This window comes from Orbicella faveolata, unplaced genomic scaffold (assembly GCF_042242905.1).
Source record: "Orbicella faveolata isolate gen_17 unplaced genomic scaffold, um_ofav_v1 contig_4, whole genome shotgun sequence".
NCBI lineage: Eukaryota > Metazoa > Cnidaria > Anthozoa > Scleractinia > Merulinidae > Orbicella > Orbicella faveolata.
The window spans coordinates 1,135,001-1,160,348 of NW_028301569.1; the positions used below are offsets into that span (position 1 = coordinate 1,135,001).

Sequence of the window (25,348 nt, forward strand, 5' to 3'; positions counted from 1 at the left end):
TAAAAAAAAAGTATTACGTCAGCCATGGAATGCGCTAACATTGCAGCTTTCACTTTCCCTAGGTGACAAATAAGATGGTGTTTATTTTGCAAGGTTATTTCGGCAGAAGCGACGGTCATCAATTTATTTGAAGTTTTGCTAGTATTTCTTGTGGTTTTAGGCAAATGACGTAAATTCTTTGGCTGTTTCATCGCAGCGAGTTCATAGATCTGAAGGAAAATTAAATATTTGCAAGCCAAGCAAAGAACTTGTCAAAACATGCAAGGATTACGTCATTGGTAGGAAAATTACCACCGTACTAAAAATAGCCTTGAATAACGGAAGTCTTAAATTATGTGACTCGTGTGACTACTTTTCTAGCCCTTTACTTGTGGAAAACATCAAAAAAATTTAATCATGACTTTTAAGAAAGAAAGCAATTGTTTATAGTGTTGTTATCGAATCGTTCATATCGTTCACATAGTGCATGCCCACACATATCCCGAAGAAAGTTCCAGATTAAGACCATTACGTCATCGGAGATTTCACAACGGCTACGACTGATGGTGCAATAATACAGTTCGTGTTGATCAAGTGATGTGATGTCTACAGTAAAAAAAGAATCATCAAGGACTGCTTTGAAATGTGCACTGCGTTGCGACTGTAGTGGTAAGGAAACAGTTAATTTTTCAAAGCGCGGTTATAAGATCTAACAGATCTTCTTGTTTTATTATTAACTGGGTTCTTTCGGTAACAAAGAAAAAGCTGAAAATTGCTGGGTTCTTTGCATCGTTACCTTTTCAAATATATCTTTGTAATAAGACTAAAGCCATCAATACACTGCGTTCAAATATAGAAAAAAATAGCACAGATACTGCGGGTGTTGAGTAAATAAAATGATCGCTCTATTGACGGCATGTTTGTTTCTTGCAGTCCTTGTGCGCGTGCTGAATTGCATCAGCAAAAGCGCGCGCGAAAACTGTGTTCGGCCACCTTAATAGGCTGATTTAGCAAGAGAACGGGAACGTCACTTGACGACAGCGCGCACAGTACAAATACCTAAATATGGTCAGATGACGACTGCAGGGTGCGCAGAATAACCTGGATTCTGTTCTGATTTGACCATATTTGGGTACTTGTACTGCGCACGCCGTCGTCAAGTGACATTCCCGTTCTTGCTAAATCAGCCTACTGATCTTTTTTGAAAACCTTAACGGTGCCCGTGACATATTTTCCTGTCACCTCCCCAGTAGGTAAAACATCTGCGTATCTCGTACTTGTTTTGCGCGCTCACTACGCCATCTGCAGGTACATGTTTACAGTTGGATTTCAGTATAATTTTCGACAGATAACAGCTAGTTTTTCAGCTGGAACTCATTCACAGTTAGTGGTTAGCAATATGCTGCTATTTTAGTGTTCCTGGTACAGGTTCATTAAACTTGATTTGGTCACAGTGGGAAAATTTTGCTTTCATTTCAGTCGTGTACTTGGTAGCGTAGTTGATCGCGTCAGTGTCAACCCAGCGCGCACGTGACGCTTAAACCTGCCTTGCATGATGCGCAGAACGTAGGCGCACTAACAAAAGTAGGTACCGTCCTTAAATCTCGGAAATTTCCAGCAAGGAAAAACAGGCTTTGACAAATAAGCGTCATAAAGGAGAAAGTCATTATCGTCAATGATACTATAGGCATTTGCTGTCACCAAGGCATCGCTAACTGTGCTTAAGGACGTGCGTGCAAAAATTTTCCAACTTTGATTTTTTTCCAAGACTTTTACCACTGTAAGATGATGAGTTAGTTATGTAAGAAATGTAAAAGAATGGGGGTTCACCGACTTCATTTTGGAGAACATGCCCGGAAGAACGCCCTAAATCTGAAAAAAAACCGGGCTTCGTTAGCGAATAAGGCCACAGTGTCTGTAAGCCCAAAAATATTGCAATGAGATCTTTGAAGTGAAATGCTCTCTGCCAAATGTTGATTAAGTGGACCTATTACGTGAACTTAGTCAACTGGTGAGGTTCCTTAAAGAACAAGTTCGCATTTAGTGACCATAGTTTCACGCACCTTGCAGCCGCAAGATGGCAGGATTCGATGTCCCGTGGACAGAAATCTTGAAACTTTTTTAACTTCCCACATTGATTTTTTGTTCATTTTTGGACAATGTGGAGATAATTGTAAATTACATCTGTTTCTGGAAAGAAAAGTAGGGGTCACAGAATGTCCAAGATCGTTAAATCCAGGCAAAGCTATAGCCAACCACTAGCTATTATTTGAGATAAAATCTAGCTACAAGGCACTTGCAACACTGACATCACAAAAGCCAGTGGCATGAAATAAACTGCACGAAAGCGTGACGACAGCTACACAAATTTCACAAAAACTTATTTAATTGGCTTTAAATTTAGAAAGATAATTCTACAGATATAAAACTAACGTGAAATGAAATTAATTTGACAGGTAACTCGTAATGAGGAAATCCATACCATGCAGGACGTAATCATCCACTTATTCTGTGGCATACACAGAAACTAATTTCCTCATCCTTAAAGCTGCTTGCAAAACCAAAAATTCATGATGGTGATCAGTAGAGAGTTTAAGATATTCAAGAACAAATACAACGACACAACACTCTCATTCTTAGAACTCCTTCGTCGTTGTCTGTAATTATTCCGTATTAAACCTTTGGAAGATCCACAACATTAAATAGTATAAGCTGACTCACTCTTTTATCAATAATCCATCCCTTTAGGGACACATGAAAATATGAATGAAAATCCCTTTTTTAACAACTTTTATTACCTGTGTTAACTGTTTGTACATACTCAACAGCTCATATTTTCTTCTTCCTTTTAAATTATCTTATAAGAATCACCTGATACCCCAGTCTAGGGAGAAAAAAATAAGGGTTTGTCTCACATGTTTAGCGCACAAACTCAAACAAATCAATACAAGTCAATCACTAATTCAATATTTATCAGTCACAAAGCTAATCTACACTTCAGATTCCACGAAAGCAATCACTGCATAGAATTGTACTGTCATAAAAAGCCCTAACCTATATGGGTATATATATATAAAAAAAACTTCTAAAGGGCCTTTTCATCTTAAATAACCCTACAAATTAGGAGCTTTTAAGTTCTTGTCCAATCTTGTAGTTGAGAATCTTGTTCCAGTCAACTTTAGTACGTGTAATGGGTAGTTGCCTTCGTAATGCCTTGAATGTTGTATCTGACATAGTGCTGTAATTTTCTGAAAGTGCTTTCTGCGAAAAAAAAAAGAAAAGAAAAAAGAAACAATGTTGCATCAGATAAATTGTAATATAGTATTTTGACTTTATTATGGCACAGAATTTTCGAACCTTGTCTCACCATTTGGCATAACACAAGAATGATAAAAAAGGAAGGCAAGGGAAGACAATTGACATTCTCTAAGCATTACTTCCTTGGTGCTTTCGCCATTCGCAGCAGTTACAGTAACATCTCAACTCAATCAGTATCTCGTGGGTTCCCTTTACGTTGTTTACGAGTGCGCTCTTTCATTGCCTACGGTATCTCTTAAGCTAAGAAGTTTTAAAAACCGAAAAGAAGAAACGGAAGTGAAAATTATTTTCTTACTAACCTGGGCGCACGAGCGATGGAATTCAGATCTTGCATAGCAATATTTAAGCCCCCTTTGTAATTGATACAAACTGTATTGTTAAAGTAAAATGAGCCTTCACTTTACTGATCAACGCGTCGACACAAAAATTTCAGCGAGTGAAGCACACATTTTGAGTTCGTTTCCGGCGAGTTTTTAACGTTTTTTCGCTGAAATTTGGAGAGGATGCTACTCGATAATCAGGCCAAAAAATTGTGTCGGGGAATTTTTAGTTGTTCCTTCTTTCAAAAGTTATGACTATTTTAGTGATGAGAATGCATGTTTTATCAATTCTCAAAGTTTAACTGTGTGTCAAAAACAAACCAGACAACGAGTCAAAATTTCCCGACACCGCTTTTCAGCGAAAGGTGCCAAGAAGGCATAGCGATGTTGATCACGTCCTCTCGCTCAAATCCGACCGGAACCGAACTGAACCTCTCCACGTTGGAAAATAGGATGCTACATTTGGAAAATCTTAATTTTTTTATTTGAAAAAAGATACCTTTGTAATCTACAAATCTTAAAGTGCCTATGAAGTAGAAAATAATTGCTACTTAATTGAAAGGCTTTTCAAAGTAAAGAAGAATGGCGTTTCCCTTTTTGGAATATCTTTTTTCGTTCTAGAGATATTTACGTTTTTGTATTATGCAAATGTGGAAAGTGATGATGTCATAGGCGGTTCCACTTGAACAGTAAACCACTGAATCAAGAATATCTCTAGAAATATTGGAGCAGTGTTCTTCAAACTTGGCACCACAGATGTGCATCACAAAAGAAAGAGAATGACACCACCTGTGTTGTTGCCATGGCAACACTTTTGGCTCCAGTCTCTTTCTGTGAAAAACCAAATATGCCAATTTGCAACCCTTCAAAAAGGGACAGAAGGTCTTGCTCGGAACACACATGATTCCCATATTGTCTAAACTCTCCCCATTAGATTGTTAGGAGTGGATGATCCTTGTTTAAGACAAAATCTGGTAATGTTAGTTTTAATTAAAACAGGACCAGTGGCATAACTGTTGTCATGGCGACGGCATGACGGGTGTAGTTTTGTTTTATCTATGATGTACATTTCTGGTGCCAAGTTTAAGGAACACTGCTTTAGTATTTCTAGAGATATTCTTGGGTGTTAAACTGAATGTTAAGTGCTAAACGTTAAGTATTAAGTGTTAAACGCTTGTAATTTTCAACCTATAACTTAGTTTTTTAGAATTTTAGTTTTTAAGCTGTAATTTTCACTTTTAGCTTGTAACGTTCATTTTTTATTGTAATGCGCATTTGAACATATACGTATGGAATTTGCGCACAACAAATTCATAATTATTATTATTATTATTATTATTATTATTATTAAACTGTTTTAGTGGAACCACCTATGACGTCATCACTTATAATACAAAAACGTGAATATATCTAAAACGAAAAAAGATATTCCAAAAAGTAAAACGTCATTCTTCTTTACTTTGAAAAGCCTTTCAAATCAGCAGCAATTATTTTTTACTTCATAGGCACTTTACGCTTTCAGAAGATAGACACTTTACTGGGGTTTCCGTCAAATGTCCGGCCATAAAGGAGCGCCAACGGATGATCGTCATTTGGGGTATACTGATCCCACACAAGAAAAAAAAACAACCAACCATAGAAGACAAGAAAACATAGTAAATTGACTGTTTGCAGTTCCATGCGAGATGCGAGATGCTTGATGAAAAATGTCAAAAACATCAAGAACTTTGAAGACCTTTAGTGCTCTGTTGGCAAGCTCACTTTCGTAGACGCAAGCCTGCAAATAACAGTCGCTCATCGGACAATTGTCCGGTAAATTTGAGGTTTTGACAGGTAAAAGCTTAGCCTGGTGGGACACTCTGACCGGGCATTTCTGCTAAAGTGAAAAATAGTTTCACTGAAAATTTGTGGCCGAATATGGGACAAGTTATTTTGTTATACTGCCACACAATACTATGCAAAAAAAGCTTTGTTATCGGTTCTGTTTTTATTCCAATTCTGAGAATTTTATCACCCGCAGTGCGTCGTCTCAAATGTTATGTCGAATTGTAAACACATCACATCAGCACCACTATTCCTACATGTTAATTTACGTATTTTGCGGTGGCATTGTGAAAGATCGTGAAGCCCCACTTAGTCTGAATTACGTTCGTCTGAAAACTACTAAAAACTGAGGTCTTATGTCATTACTCGTTGTTTGTTACCACCAAGTGTTGTGGAATTAATTTTCAGTCGTAATACATTGACCCGATTAAACTATTATGAAATTGAATACACGGCCCAAATACTCACGTTTCGTTTATCTGAATGCAATCGCTTTCAAAAACTTTAAAACCTCTAAAATGTAACCAAATATTTTTCTAGTCCGTATTATCAAAAATCAGTTTAATTTTTAACTCTTTATAGTTTTTTTACGTCTGTCAGTGTGATTGAAATATAGTTTCCGTACCACAGACACGTTTTTTTGTGAAAAGCGTGAATGTACAAATTAGTCACGCTTTATAGTCACGAACACCTCCAATTCCACATTTTAAATAATTCAGTGTTCCAGATAAGAGACGGGTCTCGGGTCAAAAACCCGACGGCAACCGTTACCTGACCCGACACTGACGAAAAGGAAAATCGGCAAAAGTACTCATATAAATTAAAGTACTATAATTATGAAAGAAAACAAAAGTAAATAAAAGAGTGAAGTTTCTAATGAAAAACGATTGAAAAAAATTACTGTTATACAGGATATCAAGGAAAAGAAGTTTGAAAAAACGACTCAACAAAATTCCAAAGGCGACTTGACTTGCAAATCATTTGGTCCTCTGTTAATTTAGCAAGGTGCCTCAAAAATAAAAATTGCCTTGCTGTGGTATTGTTAATTTCCATACTTGTTAGTTCAGGATAAAATAAATACAGTTCGATGATCTCACTAAGGCTCAAGAAACTGAGAATTACTCATCTGATTCATTCATGGCGGCTCTGTCTCGTGTGATTTTCTCCTCGGTTACCTAGCACGTGATCAATTTCTCCCTCGATCGAATTTCATTTCTTTGTAAACAAGATTCCAAAACGTTACATGAACAGCAGCCGGACTCCAACAGGCCGCCTATCATTGAAAATTTTGCAGAGAATTTGTTGTTTAATCCTTAGCACTACTGTAAATAATCTGCCAAAAATCGGGTCTGTAAAAAGCCAGTTTAAGTTTTTGTTTTTGTCTGTACAAGGTCATTTTCTGAAGTCACACCTGACTAATCATGGAAGCCTGATAGTATTTATTGTCATTTTACGATACTTTTCATGAATTAAACAAGCGATACCTTTCAACTTTCTCGATATTGATGACTTAATTTTAAAGTAAAGGAAGAGAGGAAAAATTGTTTGTCTCTTAGAGTTCTGCAGTCTTCTGCTCGCATTACTGCTTACGCGCTTCGGCGGGAATGTCAAATCCAAATATATTTTCATATGAGAACCGAGCCATGACGGCCGATGTGACGGCCCAAACACACAAAGCCGGCACCAGGAAATCATTTGCCTCAAAATAAAGCGAACAAAACAGCAATCTTTGTTCAGTGTCTGGCAAAAACGATCCAAGGATGGCGCAGACCAGGGTAAGTTTGTTCTGTAACAATGTTTTTACAGTTGTACTTATTTCACTGGCCTGAGTTCATTCATTCACTCATTCTGCACATGTCATGTTGAGGTGATTTTCGTTTCTGCTGCTAACCGATCTGATATAAATACGTTTTTTTCACATGAACTGAAAAAGGAAAATCGTAATATAATATAAGCGAAATATTTCGGCCCTCTTTTGCAAAAACAATATTGTTGAATGATGGAATGGCCACAGTGATCGTATGCAGTGTGAAGAACAGGCTCCTGTGAATGTTGAAGAAGCAGATTTACATCAGTTAAGTGAAGCAGAAAATCCGTTTGGACTTCCAAAGGACTTAGATGACTCAGATGACAGTGGAGTGGATTCTGACTAGTTTACACTGCAGTCCGAACTGCTGCATGCAAAAATAAGCAGCTAGTGCTTGATGTAAACACAAATGCCACATTTGGTTGTTCATTTTTGCTATGTATTTTTCAGAATGTATACAAACTGTATTATACATGGCCCATAGTACCAGAAAGCATTCTGAGGTATCAAATGTCAAACATTTTTAGACTCCCGAAAGTCAATCCTTTATCTGTTTGCCCAACAACCCCCCACCCCCAACCCACCCCCTTAGCTTTATGTAGTGCTGCAGCTGCGGTTAGCCAGGTAGACCCACTTTGTGCGACCCCCCTGAAAAATTACATGACCTCTTGCCAAAAAAAATTAACTGGAACACTGATAATTACGCAAATTTTTTATTCAATTGACCCCGAAAACTTTCAGAGGAAACTTGTTTTCACAAAAAGTTGAAGAATTCATTTCAAGTCTCTGAATGTTATTGTGAGGTTTTATACTGACAAGCTGTCCACGCAGAAGATTGTTTCATCGCTTTTCCCGTTTTCCTTACACGTCGTGGGAAACTTGTTACGTTGGAAACATTTGTGTGACTAAGGGTATAAACGTTTGTAAATTTGTCAATTTTCAACAGGTAAAATAATACCAGACGTGATGTAAAGGTCCCCTTGCTGGTGCTAGTAGCGATTTCACACTCAGTTGACTTTTAAGCTATTCGAATTTGCAACCAATATTTTGGCGAAGAGTCTACACTGAAATATCAAAATGTCTCAAATGTCTCTTTTTAATTTCTAATGTCAAACAATTTTTTTTGTCCGGCCAGACTGGCTCTTTGTCAGGTCAAAACTTGTCCTTGTCCTGACAAATGACCCGCCTATAGACAAAAATTATTTGCAGGCTTGTAGACGCCTGTACCACACATACCGCAAACATACTCACACAGATCGGTATCTCAATTTTGATGCCAACCAGCATCTGGATCACAAAAGGTCAGTAGTTAGAACACTTTTCCACCTTGCTAACACTGTTATCTCCGAAGAGGAAGATAAAGCGCATGAAATTGAGCATCTTAAAAGCATTTTGCATGACGACAACTAAAAGGCACGGATGTGCAAAATTCTGGAGAAACACAGAGAGAACCAGAGAGGCAGCCAGTACAAAGCAACAGCAATGCACCCCGAGTGTCCCTCTCCCCTATGTACAAGGTGTAAAGGAGAAAATCTCATGCGCGTTCCACAAGCAGGGTATAAACACCTACCATGTACTCTTCAACACCCTCAGATCACAGCTTGGACATCCTAAAGATCCCACAACCGATGGAAAGAAGTGTGGCGTCATCTACAAATTAGAGTGTGCTGATTGCAAAAAGGTCTACATTGGAGAAACCAGCCGACCCTTTAACGTCCGGTTGAAGGAACATTCTAACACAACTAGATCGACACTTTCTGCTGTTGGAGAACACCTTAGGGAAACATGCCACAATGTGGAAGAGAGGAAGGCAGCTGTCATAGCTAGAGAAGAAAACAACTTCAGAAGGAGAATTTGTGAGGCCTTGGAAATTCTCCGCCAGTCCCCGACGCTCAATTGAGACCGTGGATTGGAACTTCCAGCCCTGTACGGAGATGCTTTGGCATGTGACTTGGTTCACCCAAGCTCACGTGACAAATAGACTCCCACCACATTCACTTGAGAAAGAAGCTGCGACAGCGTCAAAAGCTCGTGATCGCTGAAACATTGACTCTGCTTCGGTATCTTGTTTCTTACTAAAGTGCTTTGGGAATTCAACTTATCTGAGCCAAAAAATCTACTTGTCCCAGATCACTGGAAGTTTTATGCTCCAGAGAAATACTAGATTAGTGAACTGTATCCCTTCGTTCTGAGGAAATATTTATTCAACAATTCAAATTCAACAAGAAGTTCCTTTGCTGAGCAAATGGTGTATTTTTTCATGCGGGTTAGTCTTTCCTGTTGCTTGAAAAATTCATTAATCATGAGAATGTAGCAGACGTGGGAGTGAATGGGTTGAAATACCTGGTAGTCACTTTCTGCATTGTCTATGATCTGCAAAAAATGCTTGGCTGTGCCAGCTTCACTCTGGAAATGCAAGTAAAAAAATAATATGGATCATTCCACATAGCAGTCAACAAAGCAATAATGGGTTTTCCCAACAAACACAATTCTGCCTGCGCTGTCATTTTAACTTTGATTTTTTTAAACAACTTAGTTATTGTATTTGCAATTTAAAAGACTATATTGGAGAAAGATCTATGCAGCAAAAACTTCGGGATTTTGGGTTAGCAAATTGAAGTGAAACAAATTAACTAGGGAGAAGATGGAACACTTGCCAGCAGAATTGGCCCACGTAAAGTGTTCAGGTAACTGGGGAGCTCTGCAATATACAGCAAGAACAAAAATGTAGAGGGAAGGATTACAGCAAAAGAACCCTCTCCCCTCTCAATCCAAACACTTCCCTTATTTTTCCTCTCTGATTGTCTTTTGCACCACTCCCTACTAACAGATCACCACGAAAATATGTTGAATGTTTAGGGAAAGATAAGTGCCTTTTGTTTTGCTTAAGTGTTATTGAGATAGTTTGACTCCAGGTTTAATTTCCCATTCAGAACAGAAAAAAAAATATTGTTTACTGAATTGTATTTATTTTTTCTTCTGACTGGCAAACTACTGAGTTGAATGTTTGGCTTAAAGGTCAACCTTTCAAGTTTATGGACCATGTGTACGTAATTCATACTTCAAGTAAATAACCCTCAAAAGGATGGTAGAAGACCCTCCTTCAGAGCAAAAGCACAAATCCCTGAATTCAACTCCAATAACACTTTGCTGAAACTACAACAATTCACACAAATCTTCCCATTGTTGTGGATCTCCTTTCTACTTATTCCAGTCATGTTCAAATTTTTCTCACAAATCGGAATAACCAGCCACTTTTTGCTGTTGCCCCAATTTTCACACGGACTAATCAAATACTCTCTTGCAGCCCAAATTTTGGTCATACATCATAGCAAGAAAACATAGTAAATTGACATCATGGCATTTACCTCCTTACAATAAACTGCAAAGGTCCCTTTTTGAAATTAGTTTGGTAGGCCAAATGATAATACTTACGGTAATTTTCAGGTTTTCTTTCACCTCTTTGGATGTGACAAGCTGAACATTTCCATCTTCATAATAGTGAACCTGGATTTTTTTTAGGAACAAGAAAATTAAACTCTATGTTAACAAAATTTTAAATTCTATACTGTCCAGTGTTGGCAAAGTGATAAATATGTAAACATCAGGAATAGGCATTCTCTAAAACCATTTTTTTTTGTAATCCAATCTGTTGCTTTTTCTTTGCTGAATTTTCGGTGGCCTCTATCCACCTTCATCAGAGTTGGGGGTGGACAGAGGCCACCAAAAATTCAGTAAAGAAAAAGCAACAGATCAGATTATACAAAAAAGTTTTAGAAAATGTCTATCACCGATCCCAACACTGGAAGCATCAGGAATAGGGTTTATTTTGAACTCATTGAAAATCAGATCTTAACTATAACTCTGATGATGAAGACCACATGATTTAGAAACAATATCTACAGGTACTATCTTGTTTGGTTTCTGGGTAAATATCAAAACCTCCCTAAACCCAAAAACCCTGCAAAAAATAAAGCATGACTTGGAAAAATAACTAGCCACCTACACTCCACAAATAACCAAATGAGTAGGTCTGCCTAAGTGTACATCAAAGTGCTCTGAATGGGCTCCAGAGAGGAGACCTATTCCCAAACCGATAACGGCATTGATAAGAATGTGACAAAGTCGAATTCGAGACAATGAAGGAAAGGTCCTTAGGACTTGTATGACTCCATTATATTCTGAAAATAACACAAGTAAATTCACTGGAATCACGTGTATAATAGTCCCACAACTCAAGCAAAAATAGCAGTGAAACTTCAGCACTGTTACAAAATTACAGGTAAACAAAAGGTTAAAACTGTTCTTACTGAGAACCAATGATAGTCCAAGGGGACAGTATTCAAGGGGAAAAAACTCCCTTAAACTGTGTTTACAAGTACTAGTAGATTGCACAAGGAAAACATGTTTACAACAACTCTGCCGGAGATTTTGGCTCTTGAATGTTAGCCAAGGGAAACCGCTGAAACAGAAACTCAATGTCTTGAGCGCAGACCTCAACAAGCTCTGTGAGCAAACTCATGACTTTCTCAGTGAATGATTGAAATGACAAAAGAAACTTCGTTATTATTGCCGCAGACTCCGCAGCACTCGCTGATCTCATCAGCCAATGAGGTGACTGTGGGATATAATTTCGGACAAGTAAAGATCTCTACCTTCAATAATTCTTGTTGAAACGCTCCTCAGTTGTGTTACTCGATAGCATTGTGTATTAGTTTGACGTAGTTTTATTGTTAACACCAATGCTGGCAACAGAATAAGAGCACACTCTTCTGTGACTCAATGTGACTGGTTGATAATTAGATTAGTTCTTGTTTATCAGTGAAATGAAAATTTGCATTTTGAATAAAACAAAATTGTTCCTCTTTGACTACTTTTATTTTCCATTTATCTCCAGCAGTGAGTAAAAAAAATACACATCTTTCTTATGTTTTCGTGGAAACAAAGGTACCTTGCTGCACACATTGACGAGGAAAACAAAAGTATCAAGTTACACGCATTGGCATGAAAAGTACAATTGTCACATTTGCTGCAATGACTTCTATAACTGTCTTGACAAACGGTAATTATAAGCTATTTTTGGGCCTTGAAAGAAAACACAAACATGAAACATACACACTGCTAAGATTATGTCTTATCAAGTTTTTGTCCGCTCATATTCTGCTCATATTAGTTGACTACCAAGGGAGAGAACGGCATGAGTGAGGACCTATGTGACTACTGTATCAGAGCTGTAAATTACACTCTGCACTATCTGAGATTGTCTCACTAGTTTTCCAATTTTATGGACATATCTCATTCTCTTAATAGCTTTTTTCCTCTTAAATCTGCATAGAAACATAATACCGGTAACTGGAGGCTGACTAGGAAACCCTTGGTTACTCCAGTCTCCAGAATCATATAGGACACTTTTTTCTTTGTCTTTACATTTCACTGATATAAAAAACTGTAAATGTACAAGTAAATAAAGTTACTGTTGTTCCAGATTGATGCATTGATTGATGCAGTCTTTGATCTTACACTGTGTTACACTGAGTTACAAAAGGGTTAATAATTAACTGTTATTGCACAACATATTAGAACCTGCTTAGAGCGGTCACCCTGTATTAAGTGGACACTAGTGAGGGTCCAAGGGCGTCTACAGGTTTCACTGTATGAGGTCTTGCCCTATCTCTTTTCCTCTCACAGACACTATGAAATAATCTCTTATGGCAAGAATTTTTGACTGCCATGGTTGACTCCACTTGTCAATGCTTTCTTGGATTTTGCAGATGAGAATGAAATGATCTGCCAGACTTTTTCAAAACTCATGATAGTAATCTTAAAGTAACTGCTAGTTGTGTACCAGTCACTTTCCTGGATGTTTCCCATCAGCAAAGTTTTGTTTCCTTACCTAAACTCTCTGATTTTTAAATTCTAATTTTTTTTAGAACACTGACTTTCCCTACCTGTACTTTGAGGACTCCTGTGACCTCTACATTTCCTCCCGAGGGCTGAAATGACACAGACCACTCTGAGCGCCATCTGCCATTCCTGTGAAAATTAACCAAAATATCACAATAATATTTATCATGACTTAATAATGTAGATGGACAAAAAGGAACCAAAGGACCCTTGGAGCCAGCTCATTCATGTAATGGCTACTTTGGTTAAGAAATATTGGTACAGTTGAACCCCATTGATTGGAACCCTCAAGGGAAACAACAGTTTGAAATAGTAGGGGTTCAACTTTGAATAGATATCACTATTCTTGAGAAAATATCTATATTCCTCATGGGGATAGGAAATCAGACAGTCCCGTCTGTAGGGGGGATGGGCATTATCTGGGATCACATATGGTTGCTCCATTCCCCTGAACACCGAAACCTCAAAAATCATTTTTAACTACTTGTCATTGACAGAAACTTTGGGAACATGAAAGGTCAGGTTTTTGCACTTGAATCTCCGGAATGGTTTGAGTAAACAATGTGACCTATGATTGGTTGATGGTTGCCTTTGGAAACCATTGATCAATCATAGCTCACATTTTACATACGAGCCATCACAGAAATGCTAAAAGTAAAGTCTGCATACAAGCCGAGTGGACCATCAGGCTGGAGCTTAGCCCAGTTGCTACATAGCATGAACCAGCTAGGAGTATTTCTACTACCCCCCTGGATCATTGGAAAGCTAGTCCTTTCCAGGGTTACCCCCAGCATTACGTTCACCACTACCCATTTATACACCAGGGTGGAGAGAGGTACTGTGAGAGTAAAGTGTCTTGCCCAAGAACACAAGACAATGTCCCTGACCAAGGCTCAAAACTGCACGCTCAATCCGGAGATGAAATATAGAGCATAGAGCATTTTGTTATATTTCATTATATAGAGCATTTCTTGGCATAAATTAACATGGGAATGTTAATACGGCCAAGTGGATAACAAGTTTGCCTTGAAATCCAGCCATTCAAGTCAGGCCAAGGTTTGAACCCCAGTCAGTGCGTTGCTTTCTTTCTTCTTGCACCATTATTTCCGGTTGACATCAGCATAAATTAATCAACATTTAATTTCTGCCTACATAGATTAAAAGTCCATGCAGCTTCCCGGATGAAGCCACCATCGCTAAAACTCATTCATTGCACAAGCGCATGAATGAGTTTAAAAGTTAGTCGCCAGTGAAAAAAATCCAGTCGCATTGGCAACCCCAGCAGTCACAACATCAAGCTCTGAAGGGGAGAGGGGTAGCACGTGAATTACTTCTGTTCCCAGCCTACAACTTCCATCCAGATCTGATCCCTCACTTAGTCTCTTGGTTTGAGATGAAAAAGCTTCTAACACTTTTCAAAATGTTTCTAGCAAATCTGGGCAAAAACAAAGTAAACTGTTTAAAACTCAAAACAAAAGACAGAGATATCCCCAACTGTCCCAATATAGTGAACACTGATCCCAATGAGAGATGGTAAAGACAATGTTATTTGTCCAAGAGAGTGTTTATCCATATATTGTTAAGCTACTACAAAAGTGTAAGTTTCTTCAAACATCACACTAAAAAATACTTCAATGCTAAAGCCTTGGCAGCTCTTACCAAAAATTTTGAGGTTGAAACTGATGATCCTCTATACAAGCAATCACTGTGACTGTCCCACCAGAGCTACTTCCATAAACCTAAACAGGCATGAATAACAAAATCTAATATCAATGACACAAGTTGGGACTATAAGTAGTCCAACCCCCTAGATATTCTGGGATATCTGCCACATGACAGACCATGACACAAGGATATCATACTATTTAGCCATTAAGGTATCCAGGGTTCATACCCTTTTTCAGAAACAAATTTCCAGGATTTTTCCAGGACTTTTCCAGGACTCAGATTGATTTTTCCAGGACTCTAAAATTCACATTAACTCTTTCACTCCCAAGATCTTAATGTTAATTCTCCTTACTGTCTTCCATACATTTCATATTTTTTTACTTGGGTTTAACAGATTTCCAGAACTTTCCAGGACCAGTAGCCCTTTTCCAGGACTTTCCAGTTCTGGAAAATGCCACAATTAAATTCCAGGACTTTCCAGGTTTTCCAGGACCCATACGAACCCTGGGTATCCCTCTTGAATTCAGGCTGCAGATAACACTTTAGACACTACAGTATGTTGAGAAATCTCCAACGTCTGTCATTACAGAATCATGACAATTAAAAAACATCGCCCAAGAAAAGTGGGGTACCCATGACAACCTGTGAATGAGGCTGGAAAGGCGACCGCTGGTTTTGGTCTCTTAAGATCCTTTAGTGACGAATTCCCAAAAAGAAGTTAAAAGTTCTCCCCTGGTGTCCTTTAAAACAATACAGATATAGCTTGAGCAATATTAGTGTTGTTTGAAAGTAATGAACTGCTTCTTTCACCTTTAAAGGCCACTTGTACATACACTGCATCAACAGAATGTGGAGTGTTTATGCAAAACCATGTGAGTAATCTTTCACGGCAAAGTATCGAAGCGACATACCCCTTGGGAAAATTCAGTCATCTCTTCATGTTTTTATCACATTCAAGTCATTGTGTTTAGTAAAATAATAATTATAATTTATAACCTTTATTTACACGCAGTCAACGCTTTTATGGCCTGTTTGCAGTGTCGCCATCAAAAATAAAAATCATAGCCATTCAATAAATTAAGTCAAGAAGATGATTGATGTATAAACAACCTCACCAAGATTTAGGTCCGTGCAGATTTCCATTCATACGTCATTCAGAAAAGTGTTTCACTCAAATTTATAGAGCTTTGTCAAGAGTCACAATGTTTGTGCCCTTCTGAGGGACACAAACATGGCGGCCGTAAAGTAACAGAAACGCCTATCATTAAGTTTTGCCACTGAAACGAAAAGTAATAAGTCTAGAGTTCCGACACATTAAAATTAATACTTCTTCTAGAGCAAGAACTGTTTAGTTGGCAAAAACTTGAGCATAACCCATCTTTTTGACTACTTGAGAGCCTTATCTGGCTGCCCTTTTAATGTCACACAACGTATTAACTTGGAATTCAGACATGCTCTATTACATACTGAGGAACCCTGTCGGACTTAAATGTTGAAACATCAAGTTCTTAGAGGGTCTTACATCTGATGAAACTAACACTTCAGAGGGATTGGTAATTTCTTATTTTGGAAAATGATGATGTCACATGAAAACCGGCAAATACAAAGTCTAGAAGAGCCAAGCACTTTAGTTTCAGAAACCAGTCATTCAAATACGAAATAATTAGGTTTACACCCCAACTGCCAGGAGGTACACCAGATGCTATTGCAAGTGTGACAGAGGATTTGAACTCAAGTCTACCAACACTTGAACCCAAAGACCTCTAGATTTTAAGTCTGGTGCCCTATCCACTTGGTCACCCTGACTTTGTGTAACAACTGAGCAATGGAAAAGCAGATTTCTCATTCCTTAATCTAATAGCTTCAATCTCCATTAGGTATATGTACATTCATGAATTCAAAATTAGTTCTACCTTCAAAAGGCTACAATAATTCTTCATAAGTACAAAAAAAGACATACTGTGCAAACTCCATGGGGGTAGTGGTCTCTAACATATCCTGTTACACAGTCTTGAATAGCCTCCCTCCAAGCTTCAGCTGTTGAATTAGATTCATGTTCACCAGGGTCACTTGCTTCCTACAACATGTCACATTGACAACATCAAAATTCCACTAAATGCTAATTTGATACAATAACAGTATATCTGCAAAGACATTTCTTCTGTCTGTTCCTTAAGTTTAGAGTTTCAAAGTCTTGAATTCAAAATTTCAACCCAATGCAAAAGTCAAAAAAGACCTCTTAGGTCATAGCTGTTCATTGCTGGGAGACGATGGCACCAGTTACCTCCTTATCCAGTCTTGTGAATGGGGTGTTGACATTCAAACAAAAAAATAGTGTGAAATCTGTGAACCAATACCTACATAACATACTTTGTTGCTCTTGTAGCATCATAGGGGCTCAACCAAGCATGCCACTTGATTGTAAACTCAAAGCCAGCATTGTGTAAAGTTTTAAAGTCAATCGTTAAAGCGCAGTTAATGGAGCGTGATGCTATTTACGTACAGTCTCTAGCTTACTATTGTTAAATGTAACGCAATAGAACTGTTACGCCTTAGAACATTATATAAGTCTTTCTTGTCTACTTTAAACAATATTCACAATAGCCTTTCACGCATGCATGTCACAACATCTGGTTTAACTATATCATGTGTTTTGTATGGCTAGTCTTTTAAATAGCCCTATTCTTGTTTCGTTCAAGGCCGCATGGGCTCGGTACCTTTCATGGTACACAAATTTATACTGGTCTAAACCCAGACATTTGTCTACCTATAAAAAAGTCTTAGCTTGGACTTTAACATCATTTGCTTGTTATATCACTACTGTAACTTTTAGTTAACCCTCGAAATTGTAACTCCCACCCTTCCCTCCCTTTGGAGGTTTATTGTTGTTGCTCATTATATTAATAATAAACTGGGGTTCACCTCTCATGACACGCTTTAGGTTAAGTCTTGGACCGACTTCCCCAAGCTTCGTTTTCACTAATTTAGTGGCACTATTTAATGCTCTTTTATGCCTCTTCTTGTCCGATCCAGCACGTGCCAGTGGAGTCAGCTCATAGTGCTGGGGAGATAAGTAAGGCTTGAGAACTGTCTACACTCTAGCATGATGCTGAGCGGAGGTCAGCTCGTAGTGCCATTTAGAGTTAGGCTTCTAGGACGCGTAAGCTTTTGGCCTCGCCGACTTGTCCGATCCAGTGCAGAATTGACCGCTGGCGAGATAAATTTGGCATTTGGTCATGCAATGGAAGTTCGTCTGTCACGCCGATTGCGGAGTGGTGTTCCCCCATTTATGCCATCGAACGAATGCTTATTGTTTGTGATTGTTGGGGTATTTAGAGCATTACTCCCTAGGAACTGCAACATTAAACAGTTTTTACACGGCAAAGGTTTTTTATTTCACTAAAAACTAATTTTGAAACTGATCTTATCTTATCTCTTATCTTATAAAAACTTTACAAACTTAATGTTCAGCACTTTCCTAATAAGCTTGAAACAGATTTTTAATCTACACTGGACATTGGTATGACAGGTGCAATCACTGCTAATTTATACAAGTTGGGAAATATGTGTTGCAACGATGGCTACTGAACCAGAGCAGTCAACAACTATTTGCCGTCTTTGCCTTTTAACTCAGCCTTTGCCTGAACAATGTTCACAAAGCTTTGCTACTCATCAAAAGTTGCCTGGTGCTCCACAACAGTCTGATAGTGTTTAATCAGTTCCTCAATGTACTCCTCACCATCACCCGGAAAGTATTAAATAGCCCAAGTGGTGGAATCAATTACTGAAAATGCTTCTAGACGATTAGAAACAGGGAATCCGTCCTTCACATGTTTGCAAACGTTTGGCAAATATTTATTGTACACATTATGCTTGAAGTCATCCTTAGACGACCTTCTGATGTCCTTTAGTTCATTGCTAATGACAACAGCTGTTAAACCACATTGAGCTTCCATGTTAACTGCAACATTGTGGTGATTTGTCTTTTCCTGCTCTTTTAATGCTACCTGTTTGTAGTTAAAACACAGAACATCCACCCAAATGACACATCTTTGCCTTACTCTTTTGGCCCTTTGGTTGTGTTTTCTCCACAACTTGCACAACATACCACTGTCACTATCATCATCTTCATTAGTCTTTTGGAGCCAAGAGAAGTTCTTCAGCCATATTGGATCGAAACCTGATTTTCGGTGTTTCGAATCAGTCGATGTTGACAGACCTTGTGTCGTTTGCAGTGGCTGCACTTCTTCTTCCAAATTACTACCACTCTTATGTCTCTTTTCCAGGGTAAAAAAGAAACTTAATTTGCTTTGAGAAGCTTTTCATTTCTGCTCCGCCATTTTGACAACCTTCCACATGTGGGAATTTTGTTTACTATTCCATGTAATATCACTTGAATTTGTGGCAAATTGAAAGCTGGCTGCCGTTCAATGAAACGAGCAGACGGCAGGTTTCACGGAAGGGTAAATAATCTAAAATCTTATCAATTGCGAGAAAACACAAGGAAAAGACACCGGGCAATGTTTCAACATTGTTATTGAGTGTTTTTTTTTGTCTCTTTACTTACTGACAGGAATTCATCCAGTTCCAGATGTTAAACTATGTAAAGTTTCTTCAGTTTTAAGCCACCTGGGCGGCAACAATTTTTCAAGGAATCAAGCCAGGCAGCCCGCCTGGCTTAAAATACCTGAGAAGAACACTGCAGATTTAGAGGGATCAGGCAGCTGCTCAACATACCACTCAGTAATGGACATGAGTGAGGGAAAGAGATGCATTTAATCTGAACATGCTCAGACTGCTATTTTATCCATACCAACATAGATACAGTACTGATCAGAAGAAACCTAACAAGGAACGCTTGACAGAATGCATTCTGTTGACGTTCCACAAAACAAAATAGACACAAGCTGATTCGTTCTGTAATTTTCTCAAGATTTGCCAGGCCGGACAAACATTGGACGAACATGTATTTAAAGTTTTCCAAACCCCTGGTAAACAATCTGACAGAGTGACTTACTAGCATGCATTCTGAAGAACACGTTCCCTTGTAGTTTACATTCTAGAGAACACTTTTTTCCATTTTTGTGATCCATTACCATTCCGTATCTGTTCCATTTCCATTCCATTTCTGTTCCATTTCTGTTCATTACCCATTCCGATCACGTTCTCGTACCTGTTCAGAACCCGTTCTATACCGTTCGCAAACGTGTTCCCTGTTAGGTTTCTTCTGAGCAGTACTGTAAAATGTGTTCTAAACAAATGTAATACACCAGATGAATCTATTTTGATTTAGGTGTCATACATAATGTGCATATTGTGGGTTACAGAGATTAGTGTTTTCTCAAACAAACATTTTAATACATTTATTTAATTACAATAAAAATAGAGTACACACACCTTATCACATGCTTTCTGAATAATTGTGAAATTAGATACAAATATTTATAATTTGTTCTCACCTTCCGTAGGTGGTCATATTGAAAGCTCTTTTTACTTCTGGGATCAAAAAACCTCCCATCAGCAAGTTCACCATGCCTGGTCACTAACACCTTCAAAAATATTCACAACGCAAATGAATATGATTTAATTAGAGTAAACACTACATTTACTATAATGTTAAATTTTCTACTGCACATAAATCCCACTTGAGTGCTATTTTTGACCCACTGTCTGGGTTGAACTTAATTTCATGGAGTTGAATTGCAAAAATTTTTGCCTACAAGTCTGTGTACAGATTTCCAACATGCGTCCTATTACATCACCATAAAAGAGAAGTAAATCCAATGCTCAAAAAAAGTCCAGTCTGGTTGTCCAGGACAAGTAGGTTTTCCCACCGGGCACATAACTTTTCATTCTCATTTACGCAACAGGCAAGGGCCCAGGCAAGTCATGTGCCAACTTTATGAAAAAACAAGTAAACTAAGACTAGCCCAGCCAGACAAGCTGGAAAAGTTAAGGTCTTTTTAGTCCTGTAAATCAAGAGTTTGTTAGAGCAGAACTTTGAAGGCTAGTGCATGGCAACCACAAATTCACATAGGGGAGTTTGTGTAGGCCTGTCAAAACACCTTTTCAATCTGTTACACTTGTCCACCACAAATTATCTCCTCATAAAGAATAGTTTTTGATTTCAAGCCATTCATTCTGGTACCGTCTCTACTTAACAGAAGACAAACCATAGCAGTTCTCTTACAACAGATCTGACATTGATGCTCTTCAGTTCCAAATCTGTAGAGTTTTGGAACTGAAATCAATGCCTCTCGGCCCTCTCCTGTTCTTGCTTCAGAATAATTTTCCTCCTTTCTCTACACATTTTTGGTGAATCGAAAGCTTTCTCCGTGTTTTCTGTAGCAATCTCAATTCTGCAAATCTGCACATCAACACAAAAAAAATGTGTTCTCTCGGGTTAGATGAGAGGTATCGAAAAACATTTGATTGACATTTCATCACTCTCAGCCAATTTGAAATTCCTATGCACTAGTAAATGCACAATTTAAAAAGACCCCTGAATTAGGGCAGACAGGAATTAAACTGGGCTCTTAACCAATCCACTTGCTACTTCACTACTCACTTCTTCATCTTTGCTGCACAAAAGCACATGCAAAAAATCTGGCCAACTATGCAGGCTACAAACAATAAACATGAACGAATTAAAAGTAAAACTTGGGTATATGAAGCCTTCATAAACTTTACTCACTTGTTCATCTGCACCTTCAAGTTTTACTGGAGTGAACTGTTCTTTGTTGTAATCAGAGAACGCACTGCCATAAAAACAAAAACAGCAACAATGAGAAAGCCCTTAATGACTTGTGTGTTTATTTTACCTACAACTCTCTTTGTTTAGACCACACTGAACAGCCCACATCACCTGATCAATTGAAGGATTTACTAAAACAATACCTTTTTCCATTAATTCTTGTTTTGCAGGCAAACCTGTCTAACAGAGACACCAAAAGGGGTGGATCTAAGTCTCCTTAACGTGGAGGTGACCCCATGATAGATAATGGTACCGGTAATAGAACTAAGTGGAGTCCAATTCGGTCTGTGAGCATACAATTGATTAACAAAATCAGATGACCCACAAAGCGGGAGTCCCATTTGTTAACCATGAGTATGACTACAGACTGAATTGGATGACAAGATGTCCAGTTACCAATTTATCATAGCCATTACAATTTCCCACAAAAGTAAAACTTTCAATTGAAAAAGAGCTTTTAATATTCATTTTAACTATCATAATTAAAAATGTGTAGTTCCAGAAAATATCCATACCCCCCCAGGGAGGGTCACAGAAATTCCTAGGGGTAGAGGGGTCTGAAAGAGGTAAATTTCCGAAGGGGAGGGGGGCTACTCAAGGAGTTTTCTTTCCAGTGGGTCTGAAATGTGATTGAATGATCACTACTGTACTTTCCCCATTGATTCAGGTAACCAAACCAACAGAAATGTTACATCCGTTGAGAAATAAATGTTAGATTCTTTGTCATATATTTTCCATTTTCCTTCCGATGTCGTACGACAGACAGCAGTCGTGAGTATTGTGTTTGTTGGACATCATGTTAAACAAAATGCCGATGAAGAGGTGCAGCAATACATGGACAATGACGTTGATGATATTTTATACTTTGAAGATTGTGCTGTATTTAGCTTAAATGCAGCTCAGATGCTTTTTCCAGCATTAATCGTGCTGTCAATTAAATGCTATTTGTACTTTGTTTATTTCGTTTGATACTCTTACAAAATTATTCCCTGTTTCGGACTTGCCATAACTAGGTTATCACATATTTTTCATCGTTATCAGTGTAGTTAATAGTTTGCTTTAAGTGAGCAAACTTGATTCAAAGCCATTTGTCTTGAACTATCTTTGTAAATGTGGACAGTAAGGAGCATTGTAATTGGAGCAGTAGCCGAGATTTCATTCGGTCCTTTATAGACCGACTGAACAATGCGTGTTTCATGTATGAAATGTATGACAATTCAAAAAACTAAGGCATAAAATGAATTTACTATCATTTACAGACAACAGAGCCAAAGCGTATGACTTAATTGATGTATTCCTTTGGAGAAAGGAAAAAAAAAGTGACATTTGGGAAACAGCTGTTTTGAAAAAAATGTTGTGTGACGACTTCACTGCGTGTGTAAAGTAATTCGATATGTTGTTTTGACCATGCATAAATTAAAACTTCGACTCAGATATTTGAAAGAGCTTTATGTACATTCCGAGATTCTTATATGAAAACTTCCTTTAATGAAGAAAAAGTCCGCTGCTATGCCATTTGGGAGTGAAGCGCTTCTAAGTCAGTTGTTTATTAGTTTAAACACCGGTTCAAACATTTTAACATGACATGAAAGAATGCACCGCGTCTGCAGTCTACCGTGAAAAGGTACGTCTTTGTCTACAATGTAACTATAAACAGCTGCGGCTAAATTTTACTACAATTAATGAGTTAAGTCTTGTTTTGTATGGATACGGAATTTCCAAGGGGTGGGGAGGGGGCCCACGTAGAACAATCATAGAAATTCCAGGGGGTAGGGGAGTACTGTGAAGCCCCCTGGAACAGAAAATCCTGGGGGGTGGGTGGTCAAACTGGAAAAAACCTTCCTGGGGGGGGGGGGTATGGATATTTTCTGGAACCACACAATATGGAGAAGAGCTTGCAAAATGGCTGTCAAGTTTCTTTCAAAAACGTAACTGAAAACTAACCCTCCACAATTTTACAAAGTTAGTCTCTTGAATTGGCTACTATAGTGCTGTAATCAATATTGTGATTGGTGGATTTAGTGGAGAGGACTTAAAATGATTAGCTCATATAACTGTCTGATGAAAGGTGTTCAATTACAGCCAACTGTCCGATTACACTGTCAAATTACAACTTTGCAGATTAATTAGAGCAAAACACAGCAGTTTATGCACCAATAACAATTGAGGAAATTGTAATTGCTATGATTAAGGAAGAAATGATATTAATCTGATTTCCCTGGGACAAAGTCAACAGTCCATAATATACATTCAGGTGTCTGTATTATGGTGGTGTCTGTATGGCGAGGTTTGACTTTCTGTTGATCATGACAAACTCACTACTCACTGCCTTGTTTGTTAGTCATCACCTCATATCCAATGTAGAGGGGGATATTGGGGAGGGGGGGGTCTGAACACCGCAATACCACAAACAAAATTGGGCAAATGCCCCAATATTGCAAATAAAATCGCAAAATACCGCAACACTTCAATCGGCTGAGTCGAAATTCAATGTCATACTGAAACCACTACTCTGTATGTCAAGTTTAGAGCAAATAACATGGAAATAGCAATTAGGAATTTGCAAATTTTGATTTAGACAAAATGGACAAAATAAATAACTCAATTGCATACTGGCTGATAATTAACAAAAAATTACTTACACTTTTCCAATGGGAAACTGGAAAAGGCTCAGTTAAACGTTGAAGTACTTGGAGGATAATTTTAAATATCGTCCAAAATGTTAAAAAACCGTATCCCGCAGGTTTGGAGAATACCGCAATACCACAATTCGAAATTATAATTACCGAAATATCTTAAGAAAAATTGTCCAATACTGCAATACTGCAATACCGCAAAACCCCAACGTCCCCCTCAATGTAGGCTCAGTGAAATAAAGAAGTTACCAAAACCTCAGCAATATTGCTGTAAGCCCCAAACTAAAGATCCTTTGCATAAATGGTGCCTAAATTTGAATGACAACAGTTTGTACATCCTTAGCCTCGTACTCATGTTTTAAGACAAAGGATTTTTTTTTACATGAATATGAGGCTAAGGATGTATAAGTATTGTTATTTCAATGTAGGTGCCATTTATGCCAAGGGTCTATACCTGTCACTTTAAATTAAACTGGAACCAGGTTAACTTATGGTGAAAATTATATCTCATGGAAAAGTCAAACACAGCACTCCTGAGCCCTTATTTTATATTTTTTCTAGGATGTGGGAATGCTTTAGGGCCCACTACAAGCCTGCACCTCTCGCCCCTTATTGGCCCTTAATTGAAAATGATACAACAGTCTTCATGCACAATACACCAACCCTGCAGCTTCCTCCTTCAGCAGCTGGTCATTATTCAACAAAATGCGAACGTCTGCGACAAAGAGGAAATTCAACAGTAAGGGAAAAAAATCGAATTTTAAAGAAACATATCGATATTCATCAACCCTACCGTTGAACACTTCGTTGAATTCTCCAGGTGGGGCGTGTTTGATAAAATTAGAAGCTATCTTCGCCTGAGTTATGGAAACATAGTGATTCAATTAGCACTGAAACTTTTAAGTACAACTTGATATTTGTAAATTAATGTTTATACTCCTAACCTTCTCTTTATCTGATATGGGTTCTTCGTAATCGCCCATTTCCCACAGAAGTATTTTATATAGTAAAGAACAACTCGAAGTTCAAGATGGCTGCAAAAGCAATCCAATGTCGCTTGGCCTTACGGGATCCCTCACGGAAATGGCCAAATTTGGTCAGAAACTGACGTTTGAGCCAGCAATATGCTGTACTCATT

The 25,348-nt window shown here is 38.1% G+C and overlaps 1 protein-coding gene across 1 annotated transcript; it reads right to left on the reverse strand.

The window, feature by feature from the left end:
• Positions 1-2,752: 2,752 nt before the first annotated feature.
• On the reverse strand, positions 2,753-25,276 carry LOC110053717 (F-actin-capping protein subunit alpha-2-like). The gene is made up of 11 exons (XM_020759984.2): positions 25,155-25,276; positions 25,004-25,067; positions 24,874-24,925; positions 21,515-21,578; positions 20,280-20,369; positions 16,781-16,897; positions 14,812-14,891; positions 13,197-13,281; positions 10,684-10,755; positions 9,592-9,654; positions 2,753-3,240 (listed from the first exon to the last, which is right to left on the reverse strand). The coding sequence occupies exons 1-11, from the start codon at positions 25,191-25,193 to the stop codon at positions 3,100-3,102; spliced, it is 867 nt and encodes a 288-aa protein (XP_020615643.1). The 5' UTR covers positions 25,194-25,276; the 3' UTR covers positions 2,753-3,099.
• Positions 25,277-25,348: the final 72 nt, after the last annotated feature.